Source organism: Leptonychotes weddellii, chromosome 3, assembly GCF_054177405.1.
Source record: "Leptonychotes weddellii isolate Sample4059 chromosome 3, ASM5417740v2, whole genome shotgun sequence".
NCBI lineage: Eukaryota > Metazoa > Chordata > Mammalia > Carnivora > Phocidae > Leptonychotes > Leptonychotes weddellii.
In genome coordinates, this window is record NC_138371.1 from 25612794 (window position 1) to 25635861 (window position 23068).

Here is a 23068-nt window from a genome sequence, read left to right on the forward strand (position 1 = left end):
CTCAACGGTGTTTTCAAAAACAAATGGTTCTTGAACATTTTATGTTCTTAGTGAAATTCTGCTCCCATTCCCCCAAACTCAGCCCTCTCAGGTATTCTAAGAATGAACAAGTTGAACCTACATGATCCAACTCTCTACCTTATGGGAACAATCAGAGGCACTTGTACAATACTGGCGGTCTCTCAACTTCCTCTGTCCCCTTTACTGGCAAACCTGGAAGCTGCCCAGCCTCACGGACTCCGCTGGCTCTCCTGTCTGCGGAAATGAGATTTTCTTCTTCTCACTGAAGTAACTCTTCTTTTGGTGATCCCATCCCACTTGTGCAGAACTATTCACACAATTATCTCTTTTTGAAGAATTTTTTTCCCTCCCTGAGATTTTCCCCAATATGAATGGATTTACAATGCCCACTGCCCCCATCCTACGGACCCCCGCCCCCAGTTCCAGCCCCAGCCAGCTTCCTCTCGCTTTTGCTCACAGAAGAATGCCCCATGCTGACTTCTTATCTCCCATTTGCTTCCTAACCCTGGGTAGTCTGCCCCCTGCCGCTATCACTGCCCAGGTCTTTGGTGCCTTCAGCGCAACTCTGCACTCCCCAAGCCTTCCCTAGTAACCTAAAGGGCACTACCACTGGCCTCATTGCTGGGGCCTCCATTTGACTTAATCCTGTTCCAATCCGCTGGCCGTTTTTGTTACCTCTACCTCCACTGGTGATTTGATTTCTGTCACTTCTCAGCTGTATCACCGTCACCGCGTCCTTACCTCCCTGCCTCCACTCTGACTCCCACTACAGTCTATTGTCCCCAGAGCAGCCAGGACAGCCTCTTCAATGAACAGCTCTTCATACCCCTGTTCGAGATCTGCCAGAGGTTTCCCATCAAACAAGTAACAGTTTCCCTTCTTCCCAGGCCTGCGAGCTACAAGACCCCGGAAGATCTGGCCTTGCCCTTCTGTGATCTCATCTGGCGTGTTGTTCCCCTCATTCTTCCTCTGACCACTGGCCACTTCGCTGTATCTTGAATACACAAAACATGCTCCCGTCTCAGAGTCTTGCATTTGTCCCCTCTGCCTGTAATGCCAGAGTTCATCATCTTCCTCAGGTAGGCCATGGTTCAGGTGTTACCTCTTTAAAGAGGCTCGTCCTGGGGCGCCTGGGTGGCTCAGTTGGTTAAACGACTGCCTTCGGCTCAGGTCATGATCCTGGAGTCCCTGGATCGAGTCCCGCGTCGGGCTCCCTGCTCGGCAGGGAGTCTGCTTCTCCCTCTGACCCTCCCCCCTCTCATGTGCTCTCTCTCATTCTGTCTGTCTCTCAAATAAATAAATAAAATCTTTAAAAAAAAAGAGGCTCGTCCTGATCATGCTATCTAAAATGGTGAGCCCCTCTGATCACTTTACCCCTTCACACTGCTTTCTCTCCCTGGTATTTACCACTACCTGAAATATTTAGGTAACACTCTTGACAAAACAAACAAAAAAACAACTCATTTCTTCCTTGCTAGAATATAAGCTATATAAAGGCAAGAACTTTATTCCACCTGTTTTCTCCTCTGTCCCCAACACTTAGAATAGTGACACAGACTTGGTATTTGATGGGTATGCCAGTGGGCAACTGCTTGGCATTCGGCCTTTTGACCACACTCTCCTTGAGCCTCTCATCTTGGCATTGCTTTTATTATTCCCTCCTGGGTCCTACCACTCTAGCCACTCCTCTGAGGACGTGTCCCTTAAATGCTGTTAGTCCTTACAGATCTAGCTTCTATCCACTTTTTATTCTATACTTTTCTATACTTTTCTCTGCATTTGAACAGCTACTACTCTTACCAAATTCCCTATGTCTAGCTCGGATTCATGCTCAGTTCCATATATTCATGTGATGACTAGACAGTGTCACTCTGCTGCCTCACAGGTAGGTCACACTTAACCTGTCCACAAAGAATTCCCCCTCTCCAACCCAGATGCTCTCCTTCCAGCATCGCCTTGCTCCCCATGTGGGAGGACCACTCCTGCCTCTCTGCAGCCTGGGCTAAGCACTCCAAATGGTCTGTGGCTTGAAGAAATGGCCTGAGGGCCCACTGAGGGCTCTCTACTCAAAAAGCACAAGCCTCCCTCCTAAATTCTAACTGGATACTAAAGGAGTACAGGCGCTGACCTAAGTATTTTTTCCCGCCAGCCCGTGCAGTTAACTTTCCTGTACACATTTGCTGTACAGAGCAGTGAAAATAACCCCAGCTGCCTCTCACTTAAATAGAATTTATTTTTCAAATGATAAAATCTTACCACAGGAATTCTGTATGGATAACACAAAGGTCCTTACAAGTACTTCTGGCACTATAATCCTGGGCAACTTCATAGGCAGGCACAAGAGGACACCAGGGATGGATGCACACCCGTCATCCAAGGAACAGAGAATTTAGGGCAGTAGTTCTCAATCAAGACACACATGAGAACTGTGTGGGGAATATTGAAATAATCTGGGACTCAGCTTGGACCTACACCAAATGAGTCTCTGCCTGAGGACTGGTTTTGTTACTGCCCCTGTCCTAGGCCAGCTCCCCCCAGCACACCTTCTGAGTGTGTATGTGTGTGCTCTGCATGTACATCTGTGTGCTGCGGTATGGAGGGAGAAACCATGGAGGGAGAAATCTCTCCTGCTGCCTTTAACAGCAATTCTTTTGTGATGAGAAAAGCAACAGCAACGTTTTGAAAAATAATGATTATATTATTAAGCTCGAATGTGTGTATTGTACTTTCAATAGGTTTCTCTTAATAAACTTCTGATGATTTCAGGAACCTATTTTATGTGAAAGGCAGGACCATACCCTGTGCATAAGACTGAAATTGAAAAAAAGAGGCTGTAAGAAAGAAGAAATATCTTACCAAAGTTACTATTGCACATTCAGCTGTTAGCTGTGCAGCACTGAAAAGAGTACGAACAAATCTGTAAATAAATTTATGTTCAGGATCATGCTTAAAGTATTCCTCTGGAACCTTTTCTCGCTGAAAGAAGAAAAAAAAATGCAGTATAAGTATCCACCGAAGAAAAATACTTAAGTGCCCATAATACAGCAGTCTTTACATTTGGGCCCAGGTGCTCAAAATGATTTTGATTGGGTAACATGTCTTTTAGTTTTTTAAATATAAACAATGGGATCTCAAAATACCATACTGATTCAATACTCACCACCATTCATTAAAGAAAAATGCAGGCATGACCTCAGAAAATTTATATATATTCCTTTCTATCTAAATGTAAGCTATTTTTAGGCTCAAGAGTCTGGTTGATCACCATGTTGTATTTCTCTGCAATCAACTTTGAAAAAACAATTTTGGGGCACCTGGGTGGCTCAGTCAGTTGAGCGTCCTTCCAACTCTTGGTTTCAGCTCAGGTCATGATCTCAGGGTGGTGAGATCAAGCCCTGCGTGGGGCTCCACGCTCGGCAGGGAGTCTGCTTGAGATTCTCGCTCTCTCCCTTTTCCCCTGCTTGCCTGTCTGCACGTGTGCGCATGTGCACACTCTCTAATAAATAAATCTTAAGAAAAACATTTTCAGTTCCCTGTAACCATAAGACTCTTAAGTCCGTGCTGACCTATGCAAGAGTCACTAGCCACACGTGGCTGTAGAGAACCTGAGGAAGTGAGTTTTAAAATTGTTATTTTAGGGATGCCTGGTGGCTCAGATGGTTAAGCGTCTGCCTTCGGCTCAGGTCATGATCCCAGGGTCCTGGGATCGAGTCCCGCATTGGGCTCCCTGCTCGGCGGGGAGCCTGCTTCTCCCCCTGCCTGCCGCTCCCCCTGCCTGTGCTCTCTCTCTCTGACAAATAAATAAAATCTCAAAAAGATAAAATTGTTATTTTAAAGGATTTAAAATTTAAATTGTTTTTTAATTTTCTTCACAGAGATCATAACATACTTGTTAGGTTTATTTACAAATACTTATATTTGTGGCTACTGAAAATTATCTTTTAAAAAGATACATTTTCTGTTATCTGGGTCCATTTACTCACTTTAGCTCACTAATTCTACAAAGCTGCAGCTCAGTTCTTGCTCTAGCATCCCTTATACATCATTCCTTTGGTAAAATGATTAGACACAACATGGAGTAGGGAAGAAGACTTAAGATGATTTTGACTTCAAGCTGGAGGGAGTAATTTTCTCCTGGTAATTAATTTCAAATCAAATCAGCATGAAATAAACCCAACTGCATGAGAGAAAAATACAACTTTAATAAAACTGACACTTACTGTGAGTGGATGTGATCTCTCATCAAAAATATCCAAGGATCTATTTGCATCTCTATAAAATAAGAACGTGCATTTTAAAAATTAATTCAGGAATTAATATCTTAGTAAAGTATCTGCTGGAAGTAGAGAGAGGAGTGGAAGAAGCTTAACCTTCAACAAAGCAAACAGTTTACAAATTCTTTTGCATTCTGGCCTTCAGAGGGTTTCCTGACGTCTGTGAAATCTCTTCTACCACGACCAGCCAAGCCAGAGCTGCCTTTCAGAACCCTGACTTTCCCTAGCAGGCAATGCTAGTAAACCAAATATATTTTCACTCCTCTAACCCCACATTGGAATACATAAGAACATCTTATAAAGTAGTAGTGGTGGGCAAAAAGTCTTTAGAATTTAATAAATGTGAATATGAAATTCATGTTTTTCCCTGTTTTCTTCTCTCTATAGTTCTCTATATATTATCATGTATTTCTTCCAGTCTCTCTTAAATAGTTTGAGTTAAAAATGTAATTTTTTTCTTAAATTTTAAGAGACCAGTCTTTTCATTTAAAAGATTACCACACTAACACGCTGTGCCCATTTAGACAGTGGTTCTCCAGGTGTGTGGTCTGTAGGCCTCTAGGGCTCCCCTTTTCAGAGGCCCATGAAGTCAAAACTGTTTTTATAGGTATACTAAAGACATTACTTGCTCATACACTTTTGACATTTGCAGTGACTGTATAAAAAATAAAAGGGAGTAAAACTGCTTGTTTCTGCGCATGAATCAAGGCAGTGGTACCCAGCCGTACCTAGTCATTCCGGTCTTCACTGCCGCTTGCAGTTGAAAAAAATTCTGCTCTACTAAAGAACATCCTTGATAAAGCAGTAAGATTTAACAGTGTTATTAAACCTCGATCCTTCTAATATTCTGAATAAGTAGAAAGTATTTATGAAACACTTCTGCATGCTGAAAGACAGTTAAGGAAAGGCACTTGTGACTTAGTTGTGAGCTGAACAAGCCACTTTTTTCACAGAGCATCATCTTTTTTTTAAGGTACAACTGACAGTCATTCTCTTAAAAATGAACAAAGTGAGGGGTGCCTGGCTGACTCAGCTGGTAGAGCATGGGGCTCTTGACCTCAGGGTCGTGAGTTCAAGCCCCATGTTGGGTGCAGAGTTTACTTAAAATTAAATCTAAAAATTAAAAAAAAAATGAACAAAGTGGGGCGCCTGAGTGGCTTAGTCGATTAAGCATCTGCCTTCGTCTCAGGTCATGAGCCCAGGGTCCTGGGATTGAGCCCCGCATCGGGCTCCCTGCTCAGCAGAGGAGTCTGCTTCTCCTTCTCCCTCTGCCCCTGCTCCTATGCTCTCTCTTGCTCATTCTCTCTAATAAATAAATAAAATCTTAAAAAAAAAAAAAAAAAAGAACAAAGTGAGCCTGGAACTTTAAGAAAAATAAAGTATTTGTTGCCAATGATAAAATTCAGACTATCAAGCTGAAAAAAAAATCAGGATTTTGGAAAACATGTACCTTTTACTGTGAGCTTCATCTACTGTAAGCTTGATAGCTTCTCAATACTTAAAGGCTTTTCTGATAAGACAGGTGGTGATACTAACGGAAGTGAGTTTTTGACACTGTATAAAGAAACGTGAACTAGTACTTTCCAACTGACTAATGCCTAATATTCTAAAACCACATACAGGTAAAAGATCCATTCAGTGTGCAAGATAGATCAATGGGTATTAACACAGTACAAGTTCACTGATACGATTTAAAATTCCATTGAATTTATATAAATATATATATATTTATATAAATTCCATTATAATCTAAGAAACTAGCACTTGTGGACTTTTAGTAAAGTATCACAGAATATCCACAATATCTGAAGCCTTTAAAAGTACACCTTTTTCCAACTATATATCTGAACAAGGCTGGGTCTTCATATTGTTTCTTCAAAACAAATCACCGTAGACAGGATATGAGAATGAGCTGTCTTCTATTAAGCCAGATAGTAAAGAGATCTGTAAAACTGTAGATCAATGACATACTCTTCACTCAACTTTTTTGTTGTGGAAAAGTCACTTTTAATAAAAAAAATGATTTATGTTAACACTGGGGTTCCCAATCAGCGGTGATTTTGTTCTCCAGGGGACACCTGGCCATGTCCGGGGACACAGTGTGGAGGGAGGGAGATGCGCTACCGGCATCTGGTGAGCAGAGGCCAGGGGGACTGCTAAATATCCTATCATGCATGGGACAACCCTCCACAACAAAGATTCATCTAGCTCAAAGTTTCGATAGTGCCATAAAAACCCTGTTTTGACATACAGTGGATTTAATTTTTAAATCCTCAAATTTAATTTCTAATACAGTAAATATCAGTATAACCCAGATGAACAAATACTCTTTGAGTCTTCAATAGTGTAATAAAAGCACTCTACTATCTATTAGATATTCTAATAATATCTATACTTGTTACCTAACACTAAACTTAATATCTTGCAAATTAGCTAGAATAACAAGACAGGTTTTAAAAGAGCTCACCTGTTCTTTATGTGGTAATATATTGCTAAGGTCACACTGTGGAAGGAAAAAGAAAATTGTAACAATTGATTTTATCATGTTAGGCATGAAGACATTATTTTAAAAGGGGTTGGGAGGGAGACAGGATCCTTCCAGGGGCCCAGGGGCCCTGAAAGCCTCTAATTCACAGAACAGTTCATATGGGCACTTTCCCCCTTGTTTTAGTCCTTTGGCTTTTGGCAAAAAAAGGAGGACCAAAAAAAAAAAAAGGATCAACTGTTAGAAGACCTGTTTTGGTCCATAATTATAATATATAAATTATTACACATTTTCCCTGTCATTTGTCCTTTGTCATCATACTACTCACAGAATCTTTCCTCCTCCTCTACAAGTTTTATCTGTTTGTACACATGCTTAAATTTAAGCCATACAGTAATTTTTGTGTTTACTAAAAAAAAAAAAGGTTAAGCCCTGCATTTCAATTGATTTAGTTTACTATCCACCAAACCCACCCACTTTCCATTGTTTCCCTAAAAGTAAAGTGTTCCATACCAAATAATTGAAGATCACAATTAGAAAATTTAATAGCAAATATAAGTACCCACAAAATCAATGATAGGTCTAGCTACCCTGAAATAAGCAGTGCTAACAATGCAACATAATACTACACAGTATAATATTTAATGACAGGTATTTCCAAATTAGTTAAGTATTAATGAACAGATAGACGTAAGTCCTCAGACGCTCTTTACGTTACTATAGTCCTGTTATTCACAGATGTTTTGTATTAGGCAACAAAGGGGTTCTCCTAGTTAAGATACATGCTTCCCTTTGCCCTCAAAATGTCTAAAATGAAGCTCAAAACTACTGAGGGAAGGCAAATCTGAATTTTAGAGCTAGGTCTACAGAATATGAGTACTTGTAAAAAGGCCTATAATGCTATTAGCATCAAAGATGGATACTTCTATAGTGCTTCAAACAGTTTCATCTTCAATTTGATTTTAAAATCACAGAATTCAAAGTTCTATGCTGAAAAGAACCACAAAACCTTAGAGAGCATTTAATTACACAACCCATCTTACACATAAGGAGCCAAGGCTTAAAACTGACTTGCCCAAGGTCCCACAGGTGGTCAGAAGCAGTTCTCATTCTCCCACACTCTAACCAGGCAGTGGTTCTCCAAGCTTGGCTGCACACTGGGATCGCCTGAGGAGCTTTAAAAACTGCTTGGCTTCCACCTCCAGATGGTCTGATTTAACTGCCACTGGGTATGACTTGGGCATCAGAAGTGCTTTTAAAGTTCCCCAGGTGACTGCAATGTGCAACGAAATCTGGAAATGAATGACTCATTCGGGATGCTTCTGTCCATACAATTATGCCTCGTATCCTTCCTCAGGCTATCAAAAGGCTTGTGAGACTGTGGAAGGGGAAGGGGGAAATGCATGTATTTTGAAACACAGATTTTTGAAAAAAGTTGCACAAGTGATTCTAATAAGGCTCCCACCACTGAGAACAATGCACTACCCCAATGTAAACATTTTTCAAAATCATTCCTAAAAGCCAATTTGCCCTATTAATTTTCTCAGTAAACCTTTATTTCATCAATAATAAATGCACTGAATTGTTATTTTTAAAACTTAATGAAAGCAAATTAAATTTACTGTACTTCCACAAATTAGACTAAGTTGGGAAAAACAAGCATGAAACCTACTTTGTCTGAGCAAGGTTAATCTTTAAAACCACTTCTGAATTAAATACTAAAACATCAGAATCTTTTGAACTCAAAAGCTGGGGACTCTAACCAAAATAGAGGTTTTTTTACACATGGATTTAGTGTCTTGGCTGAATAAAAACATTCAGCGATTACTTGTTAGGTGTCAAAGCTCAGGACTTCAGAATTTTGGGGCTCAGTTTTTGCTGAAACACAATTTGATCTCTACTACTGTTATAAGAGAGAGAGGAAAGTTATATTATTATGACCGTGAACTTGTTTTTAATTAAAGTAGAAGTTACTGATAATTCAATGAGCTGACAAAGCTGGTACATCAGAAACAAGATTAAATTTACAAGCCAATTTTTTTAAGACTAAAAATTAAAGATAAGAATATTAATATTTTGTAGTAGTGTTCCAAACTGTGTTCTGGAAAATCAACACTCACGTCCCAAAGAGACGTTAATAATGTTCTTTGGCCAATCGTGATGAAGTCAGGAAGCTCTGCATATCCAGTTTTGGGGTTTTTTTTTCCCTCCCTTAAGTAAGCTTGAAAGGTTCATCTTAGGGTGTTCTGAAAGTGCAACTTTAATTGTGGATTATAAGGTGCTCCCAGAAATTAAGGAACAGTTTCCATCATAACACTGTTCGTGTTTGCTGAAGTATAAACTTGACCACAGTTATGTTTCCAAAACTATCTCTTTCATTGTTCTCTGCTGTGGTTTTCTTATAAATGGATTGATATAGTGTCCTAGAGATATATTTCTATATTTATACACATATATAAAGTTAAAATTAAGTATATCTATTAAATTATAATTTTCAGTTGAGCAAAATTTCATCCATAAAGAAATTAAGCTTGAGAATTTGTTCCTTAAGATTGATTTGGTGTATTTTCCCCCTCTTTGGGAGATAGGAAGGAGAAGTTAATTTTCATACAGAAATAGTGCAGGGAAAAAAAAAAAATGCGTGATGGGGAAAATCTGACAAAAATCAAATTAAATTTAAATGCAGATACACTTTGCTGCCAGTAGGGGACAAACTATTCCTTCTTTCAAGAGTAGCTTCCAAAGTAGTACACATTGTTTTAGGCCCATAATTCATAAAGAAATACTTTTTTTCTAGAAACATCCAATAAAAAGCACCTCTCCCTCTCATTATGTTCAACAATGTCTTAACAATGGAAATGTATTAAGTAAGAAGTGTACTTTTCCTGGGATTTTTTTATTTGCTAACTGGCTTTCCCTTCTACCATGCACTCTAAGATTAAAATGGAAACTGAATATTCAGACTGAGGTCCTGGAAAGCAATATAAAATAGACACCAGTTTCTTAACCTGATCACTGAAAAGGACAATCAAATGACTGAAATGACCAAGTATGGCTAGGATGCTTTTAGCATGAGGGGGTCTGTCACTCAGCCCTTGGCAACCTAGTTGTACTCACCATTTTATTGTGGTTCTAAGATTAGGTTGGCTGACTGTGCTGTCATCTAGAAATATTGTTGAGCATGAGCTATACTTTTTAGTAAGCTGCCCTGGAGATACCTGAAGGGGAAGGGAAATAGAAGAAAATGTCACAGTAAGTTAAACCTATAAAAGTGTGTTTTTTCCTCGGTTAAAATGTCAAACGATAAAGCATTAAGATTTTTCTTATACTTCATGAACTGCTTGAAGTGTGCGATCATGTGCAGCTCTGTGGGAACCCAGTGGATGCTCTAACTTCCCACACAAGATTTAAGGAATGGGTTATAAACTACTGCCCTTGATAAATTACCTATTATCAAACCTGGCAAGCACCTATTATAAATTGCCTTTATAATAATGTAAGAAACTTAGAATAAGATTTCAGTGTTTTTTTTTTTCCTTAAGAAATGAAAAGCAGCTGAGACTATTTCTACTGTTCATTTACTACAATGAAATGTAATGCCTTATATAATATTGATGCAAGAACATTTTATTGCAGAAATGGAAGCTGATAATAAATGTATCAGTTCAGGAGACAGTGTGATGAAGCAGATGTTCTTGAGTCAGAGGCTGTTTGTACCAGGGTTGCTCTAACACTAATAAGCTGGGGTGGGGAGGGGGGGGGAGGTCTCTCTAGGCCTCAGTTTCCTTATCTGGAGGGCAACAGAGTACTGCTTTAAGATTCTCTCACATCCATAAAACAGCTTATTATGAGAACTTCACTTTAACTTCATGTTTAAATAAGACTGCCATTACATTACTCAAGTGAGAACCTCTGAGTACTTTCCATTCACTTAAAAATTTTATTAATTCTATTCTGTAAGTTGCTTGACATTCATCACAACAATTTCCTGCCTCACTCGTGCTGCTTTTTATGCCTACAATGCCTTTTTCTTCCTCCTTGTCCCAGAAAGCTTGACCCCATCTACCTCCAGGACACCTTTGCCAGCAGTCACACCACAAAACTTCTCCCTTTTCTGAATGCTCACACATCTAATCTGCCACTTGATACATGCTACCAATTGCTTGCAGGATGTCTCCCTCCTAAGAACGTAAGCTCCAATTGCTTGCAGGATGTCTCCCTCCTAAGAACGTAAGCTTCTCCAGGGAAGGGAGGACTCTTACTCCTCCTACCTCCAGCTACTGAACACAGAACCTGGGACAAATTAGGAGTTCAATAAGTGCTTGACAAATTATTTAAAATCAGTTACAACTGAAGGTAAATCTTACTACAAATTAGTGAGAATTTATTAGCATAGTGTCAGAGAGGTGACAATGAACTTCTGGAGACCCTCCATAGAATAAACCATCTTTAAAACACTTTAGAAGTATCCATTTATCTGTGAAGAGCCTTGAGCCCAAGTATATAGCAACAGTCAAATACTGAAATAGCCTAAGCTATGTTAGGACAATTCTCTTCCTTAAAGTAAGACCAATAAACAAATCCCAGTCACTTTAAGTAGTTAAAAGTAATGGCAGCATTCAATACCACAGAATACCAATAATTTTAATGCTTGGTTTTGTTGTGTTTTTGTTGTTGTTTTTTTTTTTTTTTTACTAATTCAGATAAGCCTTCCTTCCTCCTATTAATATAAAATAGCATTCGCCATGCTGTCATACTCTCCTGTCAGCATCCCCCTCAAATACACGACAGATGGGGTAGGGGAAAAAAAATCTAGTTGATAACTTTTTTAAAATACAGAACATTTAAAAACTGCCAGTAGCCAATAATCAGAAATATCCACACAGTATATAAAACACCATTTTGCTTGTTTCAGATGTTTTCCTGCAAAGCCATTTACCTCTTATTAACAAAAAGTTCCAGACATTCTATTTTTGAAAAGTATCACTAAATTCTCCTTCAAGCCAGAAATGTTCAATTATACCTAAAACTGTTATGTTCTTTAAAGCTATTCAGTGAATATGTAATTTATTTTAAGAATCTCAATAAATACAGCATAAAAAATGAAAATGAATTTATTTAAATACTTTTACTCTAAATGGAAGAAAGTTCTCTTTTAAGGCCACTACTAATAGGGTATACTATGGTGTATATTATATCATAATAAAAGTCAATTCTGACCAAAAAACCTCTACTGGGGAGCCATAAAAAGAATAGAAAGAAAATGCACCAAAATATAGACAAGTTGGTAGAGCTTTGGGTTATATTTGCTCCCACTTTCCTCCATTAAATTTTTTTTCTATTACGAATATATACTGGCTTGTCTTTGAAAATATTAGTGAAACATTTAAAAATTTTAATTAGATGTGGTCTTACAGCCATATGGGGGGCTAGTGAATTAGCAACTTAGTCTACTGGCTAGATCCAACCAAAGAAACACTGAACACTTCCCCATCAGGCCAGGCCTACTTTTCAGTATTCAGTAATACCTAGTATTCAGCTAGAGGGTTGCAGAATTAAGCCTCTGAACAAAGCCTGGATATATTAGCTATAATTATTTATTAGCTTAAAATTAACCACAATTTTAAGGCAATTATTTTTTACAGTTAAAGGCTTACCATCACTGGCTTACAGCCTCAATAAACAACACTGACAAAAATAGGGTCATAAAATGCAAATACAAAAAAAAAAAATCAAATAGCAAAAAACAGTATTGGCAGTTTAGTGTTCACAGATATTATTTCAGTTGGTTACTAGAATAGACAGGGAAGGCAGTGTTCATCTTCACTCATTGAGCACTAACAGAATAGATGGACTTTTACGATCTTTACAACGAAGGTTATTTCACCGACTTACGGTTCAATGGCAAAGACTAGAAAATAATCATACTTAGAAGTCTAGGAAATCACAATCCAAGCCTTACCATCAAAGGTCAAGTACCTGTTGAAATCTTGCCCCCAGCCACTGACCTGCCCATTGTGCCTACTGCTGAAGTTCACTTTTGTGTCTCCCATTTTCACAGGACAAGTTTTGTCTTTTTCATAAGACAACTTAAAAATTTCCAACACTATGCATTAATGAAAACTGCTTCATCTATGTTGCACATTAATGGGACAATATGACAGGGTGCATGGTTTGAATTCTTAATCAAGGCCTTAGGAGAAAAGCGTAATACGCTAATTATAGGTATAACCGGAAATACGGTCTGAATTAATATCATTAATTATATTGAATTAAAACTTTAAACTTAAATTTATACTTTCAAAACACATTCTAAGTTAGAGTTAAAAACATGGTGGACTGATCACAAATCTATTTCCTCTCCCCCTCCTTTTAGAGGTTATATACAACACAGGATAAATAGCAGGTGCTTTTTAATGTTTGAAAGGTGAAAAGACTAGACAAGGAGTGGCAACTGACATGGCAGAAGAGAGAAAGCACAGAGACTGGGACAGGAACAAGAAAGCCAGTTTGTCTTACAGAACCCAAGGCAGGCTCAGAATTCAGAGGCTCAGCCCCCAAACACCCAGAGTGAGGCCCATTAGTGAACAAGTCTTGCTCCCTTGTGGTACACTTCCAGTGAGATCACAGATACAGGCAGGGACCACTACACATTTGAGAGAAGCCTCCGACAAGTAAGAGAGATCAAAACGGAAAAAAGGAATTGGTGGGAATGACAAAATTAAGAAGCAAATGAAAATTTAAAAAATTCTTAAAAACCCTCAGAAAGATAAGAAATTGCACTGGTGAAAGAACTAGATGCTATAAATAATGATAGACTATAAGAGAACTGTATAAATTAAAAATAAGATAGACAAAACTCAGTATTCAATAGAAGAAGAAGGGTTAGAGCATAAAGTAAAGGAAGTCCCCAGGAAGTAGGACAAAAAGACAGAATGGAAAAAAGAAGGGGGAAAAATTAGAGATCTGTGCAGGAACAATGGTCCAAGAGGTCCAACATCTGAATGACAGAAATACCAGACTAGGGGAAAAAAAAAAAGACATTCACTAGAAGAAGAGATGGTCTGCAGACTTACTGGCCCCAATAAAATGAAAAGGTCCATATCAAACCATATTATGAAATTTCAGAATCTCAGGGACAGAGAAGGTACTAGAAGGTTTCAGAGAAAGAAGGGATGGGGGAACAATGACTAAAATTGGAAATGTACAATGTATCATATAATGTCAACAGATTTATGAGCAACATTGTAAATGAGAAGACAATAGAGAAATGTCTGCAGAACTGCAAAAATTAGTTTCAACCTAGAATTCTATACTTTATCAAACAGCAGGAGTTTCAGAGAAGCTAGATCTCTAAAAACTTCTGCCCATTCCCAGAAAAATGTGCTCCAGTAAAACAAGGGCATATAACAAGACAAAGGGAAACCAAGAATCTAGGATATAGGGGATCCAACAAGACAGCAGTTATGTGAGATCCCAGATGACTTCAAGGAGATATCCCAGGAAAACAGACACATAGCCAGCCTAGAGAAAACCAGTCTACTCTACCGGAATAGAAAGACAATCCAAGAAAAAAATGGAACAGATGTGTTTTAGTAAACGAAAAATATTTTTGATGGACATGTGACAAATGTTACAACATTTGGGGGGGCAGAATTAGCTGTTAGAAAATAGGCAAGTGAATATCGTCAGGAAATTAATTCCACAAAAAAAAGGAAGAATGTGAAAGCAGAAAGACCCGCCAGGGAGCTACTTACAGCATTTGGCTGTGTGAGATCACGTTGGCTAGGAAAATGGGGACTGGATTATCCTGGAGAAGCGCAGAAGTGTTCGGGTTTCAGAAATATTTAAGAAAAAGAATGAAGCGTATACAGGAGAAGGCACAGGCAGAGAACTATATGGCTCAGCAGGGAACAATATTTGCATAGTCATAACAACATACACATTGATTCTGACTTAACAAAAACCATGATACAGGTTGAGGGAATAAGGCCACGGTGGAGTGATGAAGCTAAGCTTTCACCTGGCACAACAGGAAGTCAATAGTGCTAAAAATTAACTTAGTTATTATGTTTGGTTACTTTGGTTAAAAAATAAGATTAAAAAATTAAGGCAAAAAAATTGAAGACAGAACTTTATACCACAACCACGTTATTTAAATTTAAGCTACATGTCAGAACCCTTAAAAAATGGGCAATACTGAGCCAGAGACTTTCCTGAATACATTTGATAATGAGGAAAATAGAAGAGATTTAGAAAATCTACAAAAGAGGTCCTAACAGTGCTAACAGTATTGGATCCATTATATTTTTTAGGAATAATGGCAGACATACTTTTAATTCAAACTATTAATTTCTTACTTAACTTTTCAACTGTTTACTTACATGGTTTAAATGGTTGCTCTTCCTCTTTTCTCGCACTAAGAATAAAAAAAATTAACTGATCAATTCTGATACAAATGCCATAGAAAAGTAAAAGTAGTTGCTACTTATCTGACGGATTACCAACGAACAAAATGAGATGAAATTCCATTTTTAAAATATAATTTCCAATAAAATTTATAATTTAAATCCCCTAGCAAGATAAATCCTATAAAGTAAAATCTAAAAACTTAGTTTTACTTTTTGACCTAACAGATTTTCTTTGTTAGGTACAAACGAAAGGCTCCCCATGTACAAAAGAAAAGGACAAAGCAAACTAGGCCAGGTGAAAAATTTAACTAATAAAAATGTTTACCTGTTGAATATCTGAACCACTACACAGTATTTTCTAATTCTATGTTTACATACAACTTACTTCAATTACCAGGATCTGACAGCTCTAAGAATCAGTTTCTGACCAGGCACTAATTTCTAGATACATCAGTATCCTGGAAGCATCCTGAAGCACTTATTGGTGATCCACTAAAAGACCTTGCTAAAAAAATAAAATGGGTCATTACACAACTGGAAAATATCTATCTTAAATTTATATTTTAATGAGTGTGCTAACCTAACTGAATATATCTAGAGCACACAAAATCACTTTGCTCTAACAAAGACCAGAAGAAGAATAAAAGCTCCAATGAGGGTCTTGGACCCCACTTTGTTTCCCACACTGCCTCCTTTAATGTGGGGTGACATCATAGGTACACATTCTTTATGACTGAGGAGAAAGAGACATGAGATAGCTTTGCTTTTACTGTCTCCACACTGTTTCTACATGTGGGCAGGCTATGTTTCTGGAAGAAACAGAGAAATATAGTAATCCTAACCAGAAGTGATCTGCTCAAGTCAGGCTATGTACATACACTGTGAAAATGCAGGTTAAAAACCCCCATTTTTATACTCCTGCTGTCATAATCAACTGAAAAACCTGGTCATGTATGACTTTTTAGTTCAAATAAAAAAGGATTTAACATAACATTAAGGAAAATAAACAGGCAAGCAGGAGTGCTAAAAACTCCACAGTTCTGATTCTCATTATAAATCAAGGACACGGGCAATTTATACTGGTCCCTGTTGCTGAAGCTAACCTTCTAGGAAATCCCACAGGGCATGTTTGTTCCCACGTATCCTGGCACATCACTACATTAGAATAGAGCAGAATAAATGCAGATGTGAGATAGGTTTGTTTGGTTGAGCATAGTGTAAAATGGGGCCAGAATCACAGATTCAATCCCCATAAATTAACGACTGATTTTTTTAATTTTATTTGTTAAATGAAAACCTAACTGTGGCCTAAATCCTATCACTCATCTTTAAAGCCTGTGTTCTTTGGAGCCAGGGGAAAAGGACAAGGTGAGTATGGAGAATTAGACCACATCTAAATCATGTGGTCACAAGTGACCGTGTTGATAAAGAGGTGGCAAAACGTGTAAACAGAGTCTCCCGTGTTCTGCTAACTAAATCAGTAACAATTAAAGGAAAGTATATCATCACATATTAAAATAAGAAATGAATACATGAAAAAGTGAAACATTTAAACTAATGTATGAGTTCTTTTAGGGGCTTTCTATAAAACACAAAACAAAAAACAGTTTTCAATCTTCTCAGGGGAAAAAAATACTGTCTTACCATCCGTTTGAGATTTGCTCAGGAAAATTGTGCTTGCCCTTGGATGGTCAGAAGGGTTTGATTCCAAAGCTAACTCTGTATAGGAAGAAGAGAAAAAGGTGTGATAATTTGAGTAGAAAAATACATGACTTTAAAAATAACTACACATCAATTTTAATCACTTAGCAGTCTTGGGAAGAGTTTTTAGTAATGATAAAAAGCCAATTTTAGTAAAGGCAACAATATAAAAATTATACTGGGAAACTGCAAAATTGTAGAATCCACATATGTGGAATAAAACCAGGCTGTGTCTTAAACTTTTTTTTAACCTGCACCTAAATAATCTATGCAACTTTTAGATGGAATTATATTTGTGCCTTCCCCCTCCTACTTAACTATTAAAAATCCTGTCACCATCCTTTAAGCTGATATTACTACCATATTCCAAAAGCAGTCTCAAAAAGCAAGTTATGCTGTGGCTATTACTGTCAGATACCAGCTCAATATATCAAATATGCCAAAACCAAACAAGTTGCTTTTGGCAAGCAAATATTCTTTAGATAATCAAATAGCTAATTCTAACTCCATTCAACAAATGAACTCATCTAGTTACCTGTGGTTTATGTGGGGGACTATCCATCATGGCAGATTTTTAAAAACTGTATAAAAGTTCAATGTTCTAATCTACAGGTACACTTCTATGATAGCAAGTAATTTTTAACTTTTGCTCTCAATTTCCAAAGCTAAACTCTTGCTTCTTCCATCCATGCTGCATGATTAATTTGGGGCTTCAATAAGAGTACTTTCTGGAGATCATGGAGCTACTTGTAAAAAATTTTGTCCATAACTATGTAAAGGTATGTCTGCCTGTAGTCCACTTTGCACCAAGGTGGGGAAATTCTCTATTTACACAAGAATACAAAACAGGTACTTGAATTTTCATAGAACAAGGTTTGCCACCACAGGGGATAATAAAGTTGTCATTAAAAAAAAAAGCCAAACTTCTGGTGTGTCTAAGATTCCAAACAAAATGATCCCTGCATTTCCTCAAGATGTTTAGTGACAGTCTGGTAAGCAAAGCAGTCTGAGCAAGAAATAGGAAATGCAGAAATAGGTTTTTGTCTGGTTGCATATGATCTTTATTCTTTTTAAGCTCTGTGAGCTCTGAAATATATTTTTGGGCCACTTCATTGTGTTTGACAAGACAGCCTGATACTTTAATAGAAGTAAACAAATGACTTTCATATTGCAACCACCTTTGTAAGAACAACTCAAAATTCTCTTAAAAAGAAAAAAAAAAAAACCCCACCGTATGACACTCCTCAGCAATGTCCATCCCAAAGTACTTAGATAATCTTGCAAGAAACTGGACCAAGATCCTGACAGAGTAATGGTTAAGTCTAGTATTTCCCAAACCACATAAGAATTGTTCTGTTTTTAAAGGGGATGTTGGCAGTCTAATAGCAAATAATATCCCTGGCTCTTAGAGAATCAAAATGTCCATTAAAAACTAATCAGTCTTATAGTGAATATTGTCTAATTCAGCATTTCACAATTTATCTACCTAGAATCCCTTTTTCCTCCAAGCAATACAGTTAGACTCTTTCACAAACATCATTTGGGACTTCCTGGTTTAACAGGAATCTGAACCACCCATTTCAATGGCACTGCCAGCCCTAAAAATTTACATGGCTAAACACAGCTTTGGTCTTCGTGGAAATTCCTTCACTGAATTTGAAGTTTGTTAGACTGCTTTTGGAGAAACTATTCTATTCAACATTTTTATGTAGAAGAACCATAAAAATTCAACTTTTCACATATTTGAAAAATGAGACAATGTTAGCTATTTGGAAAATAAATGAAGTCAGCTGTGCTCAAAGTGACAAAGACTTTCACAGCTGCCTCTAACCTAAGGCTTCCAGAAGAGTTCATGACCAACTTCTTACCAAAAAGAAAGCAAATACACTACATGTGAATCTAAAAACTAGGCAGAAATGTTTCCAGAAGTAAACACATTATGTATCAGTGCCTATGGCACGAAAGTTTAATTAACACTTTTCAATGGGAAATCCACGAAAAGGAAGTACCAGAATCAAGGGGGAGCAGGCCACACACACACACACTCACTCTCTCTTTCTCTCTCTCTCTCCCCCTCTCTCTCTCTCTTCCCCAAACCAAGATATGCTACTATGGATCTAAATACAAAAATCAGAAGGCCCTGGATAAAAGAAATAGCAACATGCAAAAAAAAAAGCAAAATTAGCCCAAGTGACAAGAAGGAAAGTGGCACTCCCCCTACCCCATCTAGGCTGGGGCAGCCACTGCTGCCCTGGGACTTCCAAAAAACCACTGAGAAAGGCAGAGCTGGGGCTCCTGGGTGGCTCAGTTGGTTAAGCATCTGACTCTTGATTTCAGCTCAGGTCATGATCTCAGGGTCATGAGACTGAGCCCTGTGTCAGGCTCCCCACTCAGCATGGTGTCTGCTTGAGATTCTCTCCCCCTCTGGCCCTCCCCCCCCTCACGTGCTTTCTCTAAATAAATAAATAAAATCTTAAAAAAAAAAAAAAAAAAGAAAGCAAGAAAGGCAGAGCCATAGATTCTTGGCTAGTCTGGAGCTGCCCCAGGCTTCCTTTGCCATCTTGGGGGAGGGGGGTTGGGGGAGAGGGGAGCCTTTCTAGGGTATATCAACAGAGGAGAGCAGAACTGAGACAGGCCATTTAATTCCTAGGTCAAGTAGTACCCAATTTACTCCATGAACTCTGGTTACAAAGTCAATATTTAAAAAAAAAAAATTTAGATTTTAATTTGCAACTGAAAGAGACCTGGTTAATCAGCAGTACAGATGATCACATTAAAGGTGCAAACAGATAAAAGTCATTTGCTCATTCCTTTAAGAAATATCTGATCATGAACAAAAATTTGCAAGAGCCAAAATACTACTTTGTTTAAAAATTATTCATCAAGGGGCGCCTGGGTGGCTCAGTCGTTAAGCGTCTGCCTTCGGCTCGGGTCATGATCCCAGGGTCCTGGGATCGGGCCCCTCATTGGGCTCCCTGCTCGGCGGGAAGCCTGTTTCTCGCCCCCCTCCCCCTGTTTGTGTTCCTCTCTCGCTGTGTTCTCTGTCAAATAAATAAAAATCTTTAAAAAAAAAAAAAAGTATTCAACTCACAACCATTATTTTGTTACCTACACTTTAAAAAGAAAAAATAGCTCTAATCAGTGTATCATTTACATCCTATTTTGTTCCTGAGAAGCAATCTCCACCCCATTCTAAATATATTTACTATTTAATGGATACACAGTGGCCTACCAAGTGTTATTCCTATACTTTAGTCAATCCCCTCTTAGGGTTTAGGCACTTACAAACTTTTATTCTTATATTATGAGGAAAATCTTCCCATACATAGTTTTTTAAAAATAATTTTGTTTTTATCTCTTTAGGAAAGATCTCCAAAATGGGATGAGTAGACCATAAGGTTAGATCATTGTCATGGCTCAATGTATAATACCAATTAAGCTGCTTTCTAAAAAAGGTGTGAGCATATTAGTGTATAATGCTATCAACTGCACCAGTTTTCGCTCCCACCCTAACTTCCAATACTTGAAAGAAAAAATTCCTACTGATGTAAATGAGGAAGTTCACAGTCTCTAATTTGCATTTCTGATTACACAGTTTGACTATTTTCCCGACAGTTACCAGTGTTATTTCCACTTTGGTGAGTTGCCTATCACTTGTATGTATTATATGTATTACACCTACGAGGACCCTAAAATGTTGTCAATTTGCATGAGGTTTTCAGAAAATAGTAATCTTCTGTCTCTACTCTATGACAATTTTCTATATAACTTGCACTTTTTGCTAATGACGAAAACCACATTTCTATTTTACAGAATGGATACTTAAGCCATTAGATATTAAACTCAGATGACACACACAGTGTTTCTGCACTGTCCATTCCTGTTTTCTCAAGAACCTAAGACAACTGTGATCAACTGTACTACCCTGCTTGCACTATCACAAAGGTAAGACTGCCAACTATTAAGCAAAGTGTCACCACTTCCCACCAACATGCACATATGCACGCATGCACAGTGACTGAGAGAGATGGCATGAAATTACTGTACATCTTGTATGTGAACCTACCCCAAATTGCTTTTTTTTCTTTTAAAGATTTTATTTATTTATTTGACACAGAGAGAGAGACAGTGACAGAGGGAACACAAGCAGGGGGAGCAGGAGAGGGAGAAGCAGGCTTCCCGCCAAGCAGTGAGCCCGATGCGGGGCTCGATCCCAGGACCCTGGGATCATGACCCGAGCCGAAGGCAGACACTTAACGACTGAGCCACCCAGGCGCCCCCCAAATTACTTCTTTAGAAACCTCTAAGAATGTTTCAACCTAAGAGAAATACTCCTGAGTTCATGATTAGAAGTTATGATTCAAATTGTATTTTAAGACCCATCACTTTTTTTTTTAAATCAATTTAAATTGCAACTTAATTTGACAGCATGACAGGTTGATGTAGGAAAAGTAGGACTTCAAAAAAAAATTAAACTTGGATCTTAATGTAAATACAGAGGAAATCTATAAAAACCACTGACATGCAATACTGCTTTTCCCTTAATCTAAGATTCCCCCAGTTTTAAGATGTACAGATGTTAAAAATGTGAAAATACAGGCAACTTAGAAAAAATGAAATGCATTATCAAAGGCTAAATATGTAAAATTATGCAACTATAAATGTCAATAAATGTCAAAATATTAGGGAGAGAAGGTAGTGACCAAGAAACTGTCAGAGCAGCGTATTTCACAAAGAGATTGATTTCAATATATTGATTTCAATATATTCCAATTAAATAGAAGATGTCAGCAGTTTCTGGGCCAACTGCTGGGCACCCGTTCACTTAAGGCTTCCTGCATTTACTGAACTATGCTATCATCCCTATACAGTACACTGTGTTCATTTTATGGCCCATTAACACAAATATTTCAAGTCTTACAATTACCATGTACACTGATGATTTTATCCCTGAGTCCACCCCTTCCAGGTAATTCCTAATTAATTCTTCTGCTTCTTAACTCTGGCCTCCAAGCTACCTCTGTACCTGTGTCTACCTTGGTTCTCAGTCTTGCCTTGTTTTAATTCTCAATCCATGTTTAGGGACTGTAGCAGAGATGTGACATTTCATAGAGTGAAGTACACCTTTCTTCCTTTATACACTTCTAACGAGTATTTTTGCTCAGTTTCTTGAACTTCAAAGAACATTTCTGGGCTGCAAGTTACCTTTATTTTTATTTCACACTGGGCAATGTTAATATTTTAATTCTAAAGCTTAATTACTTTAATACACACACACACACAAAAGTGTGAGAAAAAAAAGTAGTATCCAAAGTAGCCCACATGATAAGTCATTCAATAAATTCTATTCCAGTATGTCATATATCTGTAATTTATATCCCTGATCTATTGCCTCATTTTTAAAACTTGGACAACTCAGTTTATACCTCTGAGAGCTTGTCTTCTCATGTGTAAAACATTTAATTTTTATACTATGTAACTCAAAACACTGTGAGGATCAAAAGAAATGCAAGAACAATCGATATACCTATAAAGCACAATAAATGACAAAACAAAGCTTTTACAAATGAACTCAAAAGCAAAAAGTGAACATTTAGCATTTCATTAGAAAGTGTATGAAATGCCCACTCATTACTCACACCCAAATACCACCTTAAGCAAATATGTGCTTCGGCTAACAGTAAAGGGAAAGGAATAAAAGTCACACAATCAGTAAGAATTTCTCTCAGTGATTTTGGTTTCTTTAAGCAAATACCTAGTTCCCTTGCTTCTGTCATGTAGATTACTGTTATGTCCTCTCCTTGCTTTTTCCATGTGACATATCGTGGAGATCACTTCACAGCAGTGAAGACCTTGCTCTTTTTTACAGCTCCAGAGCTCTCCACTATGTGGATGTACCAGTTGATTTTACCAGCTCCTACCGGACATTTGAGTTATTGCTAATACTTTGCTTTTTGAAAATATTAAAACAAAAACTTAGTGAATATGTGGTTTTCATATTTGTGGAGTATATCTTCAGAATAAATTCCTCGAGACAGGGTTTCTGGATTAAATGTATCTGCAACGTTGTGAGATTGTGCCGATTTCCCCTTCACGGGGTCAAACCATTTTGCATTTCCACCAGCAATATATGAATATAACTGTTTTTTCACAGTCTCACCAAAGAATGTGGCGTC

The 23068-nt window shown here is 37.8% G+C and overlaps 1 protein-coding gene across 2 annotated transcripts in view; it reads right to left on the minus strand.

The window, feature by feature from the left end:
- Positions 1–23068, minus strand: part of CCNYL1 (cyclin Y like 1) — a 36770-nt gene that overhangs the window by 8730 nt on the left and 4972 nt on the right. Inside the window, exons 2-7 of one of the 2 annotated variants that reach the window (XM_006733371.3) lie at positions 16836–16910; positions 15165–15199; positions 9898–9998; positions 6763–6798; positions 4242–4293; positions 2878–2997 (exon numbers count right to left, since the gene is read on the minus strand). In XM_006733371.3, the coding sequence (XP_006733434.1) occupies positions 2878–2997; positions 4242–4293; positions 6763–6798; positions 9898–9998; positions 15165–15199; positions 16836–16910 (419 nt within the window). The remainder of the gene's footprint in view (positions 1–2877; positions 2998–4241; positions 4294–6762; positions 6799–9897; positions 9999–15164; positions 15200–16835; positions 16911–23068) is intronic. The other variant, XM_006733372.3, reaches the window with a different exon arrangement.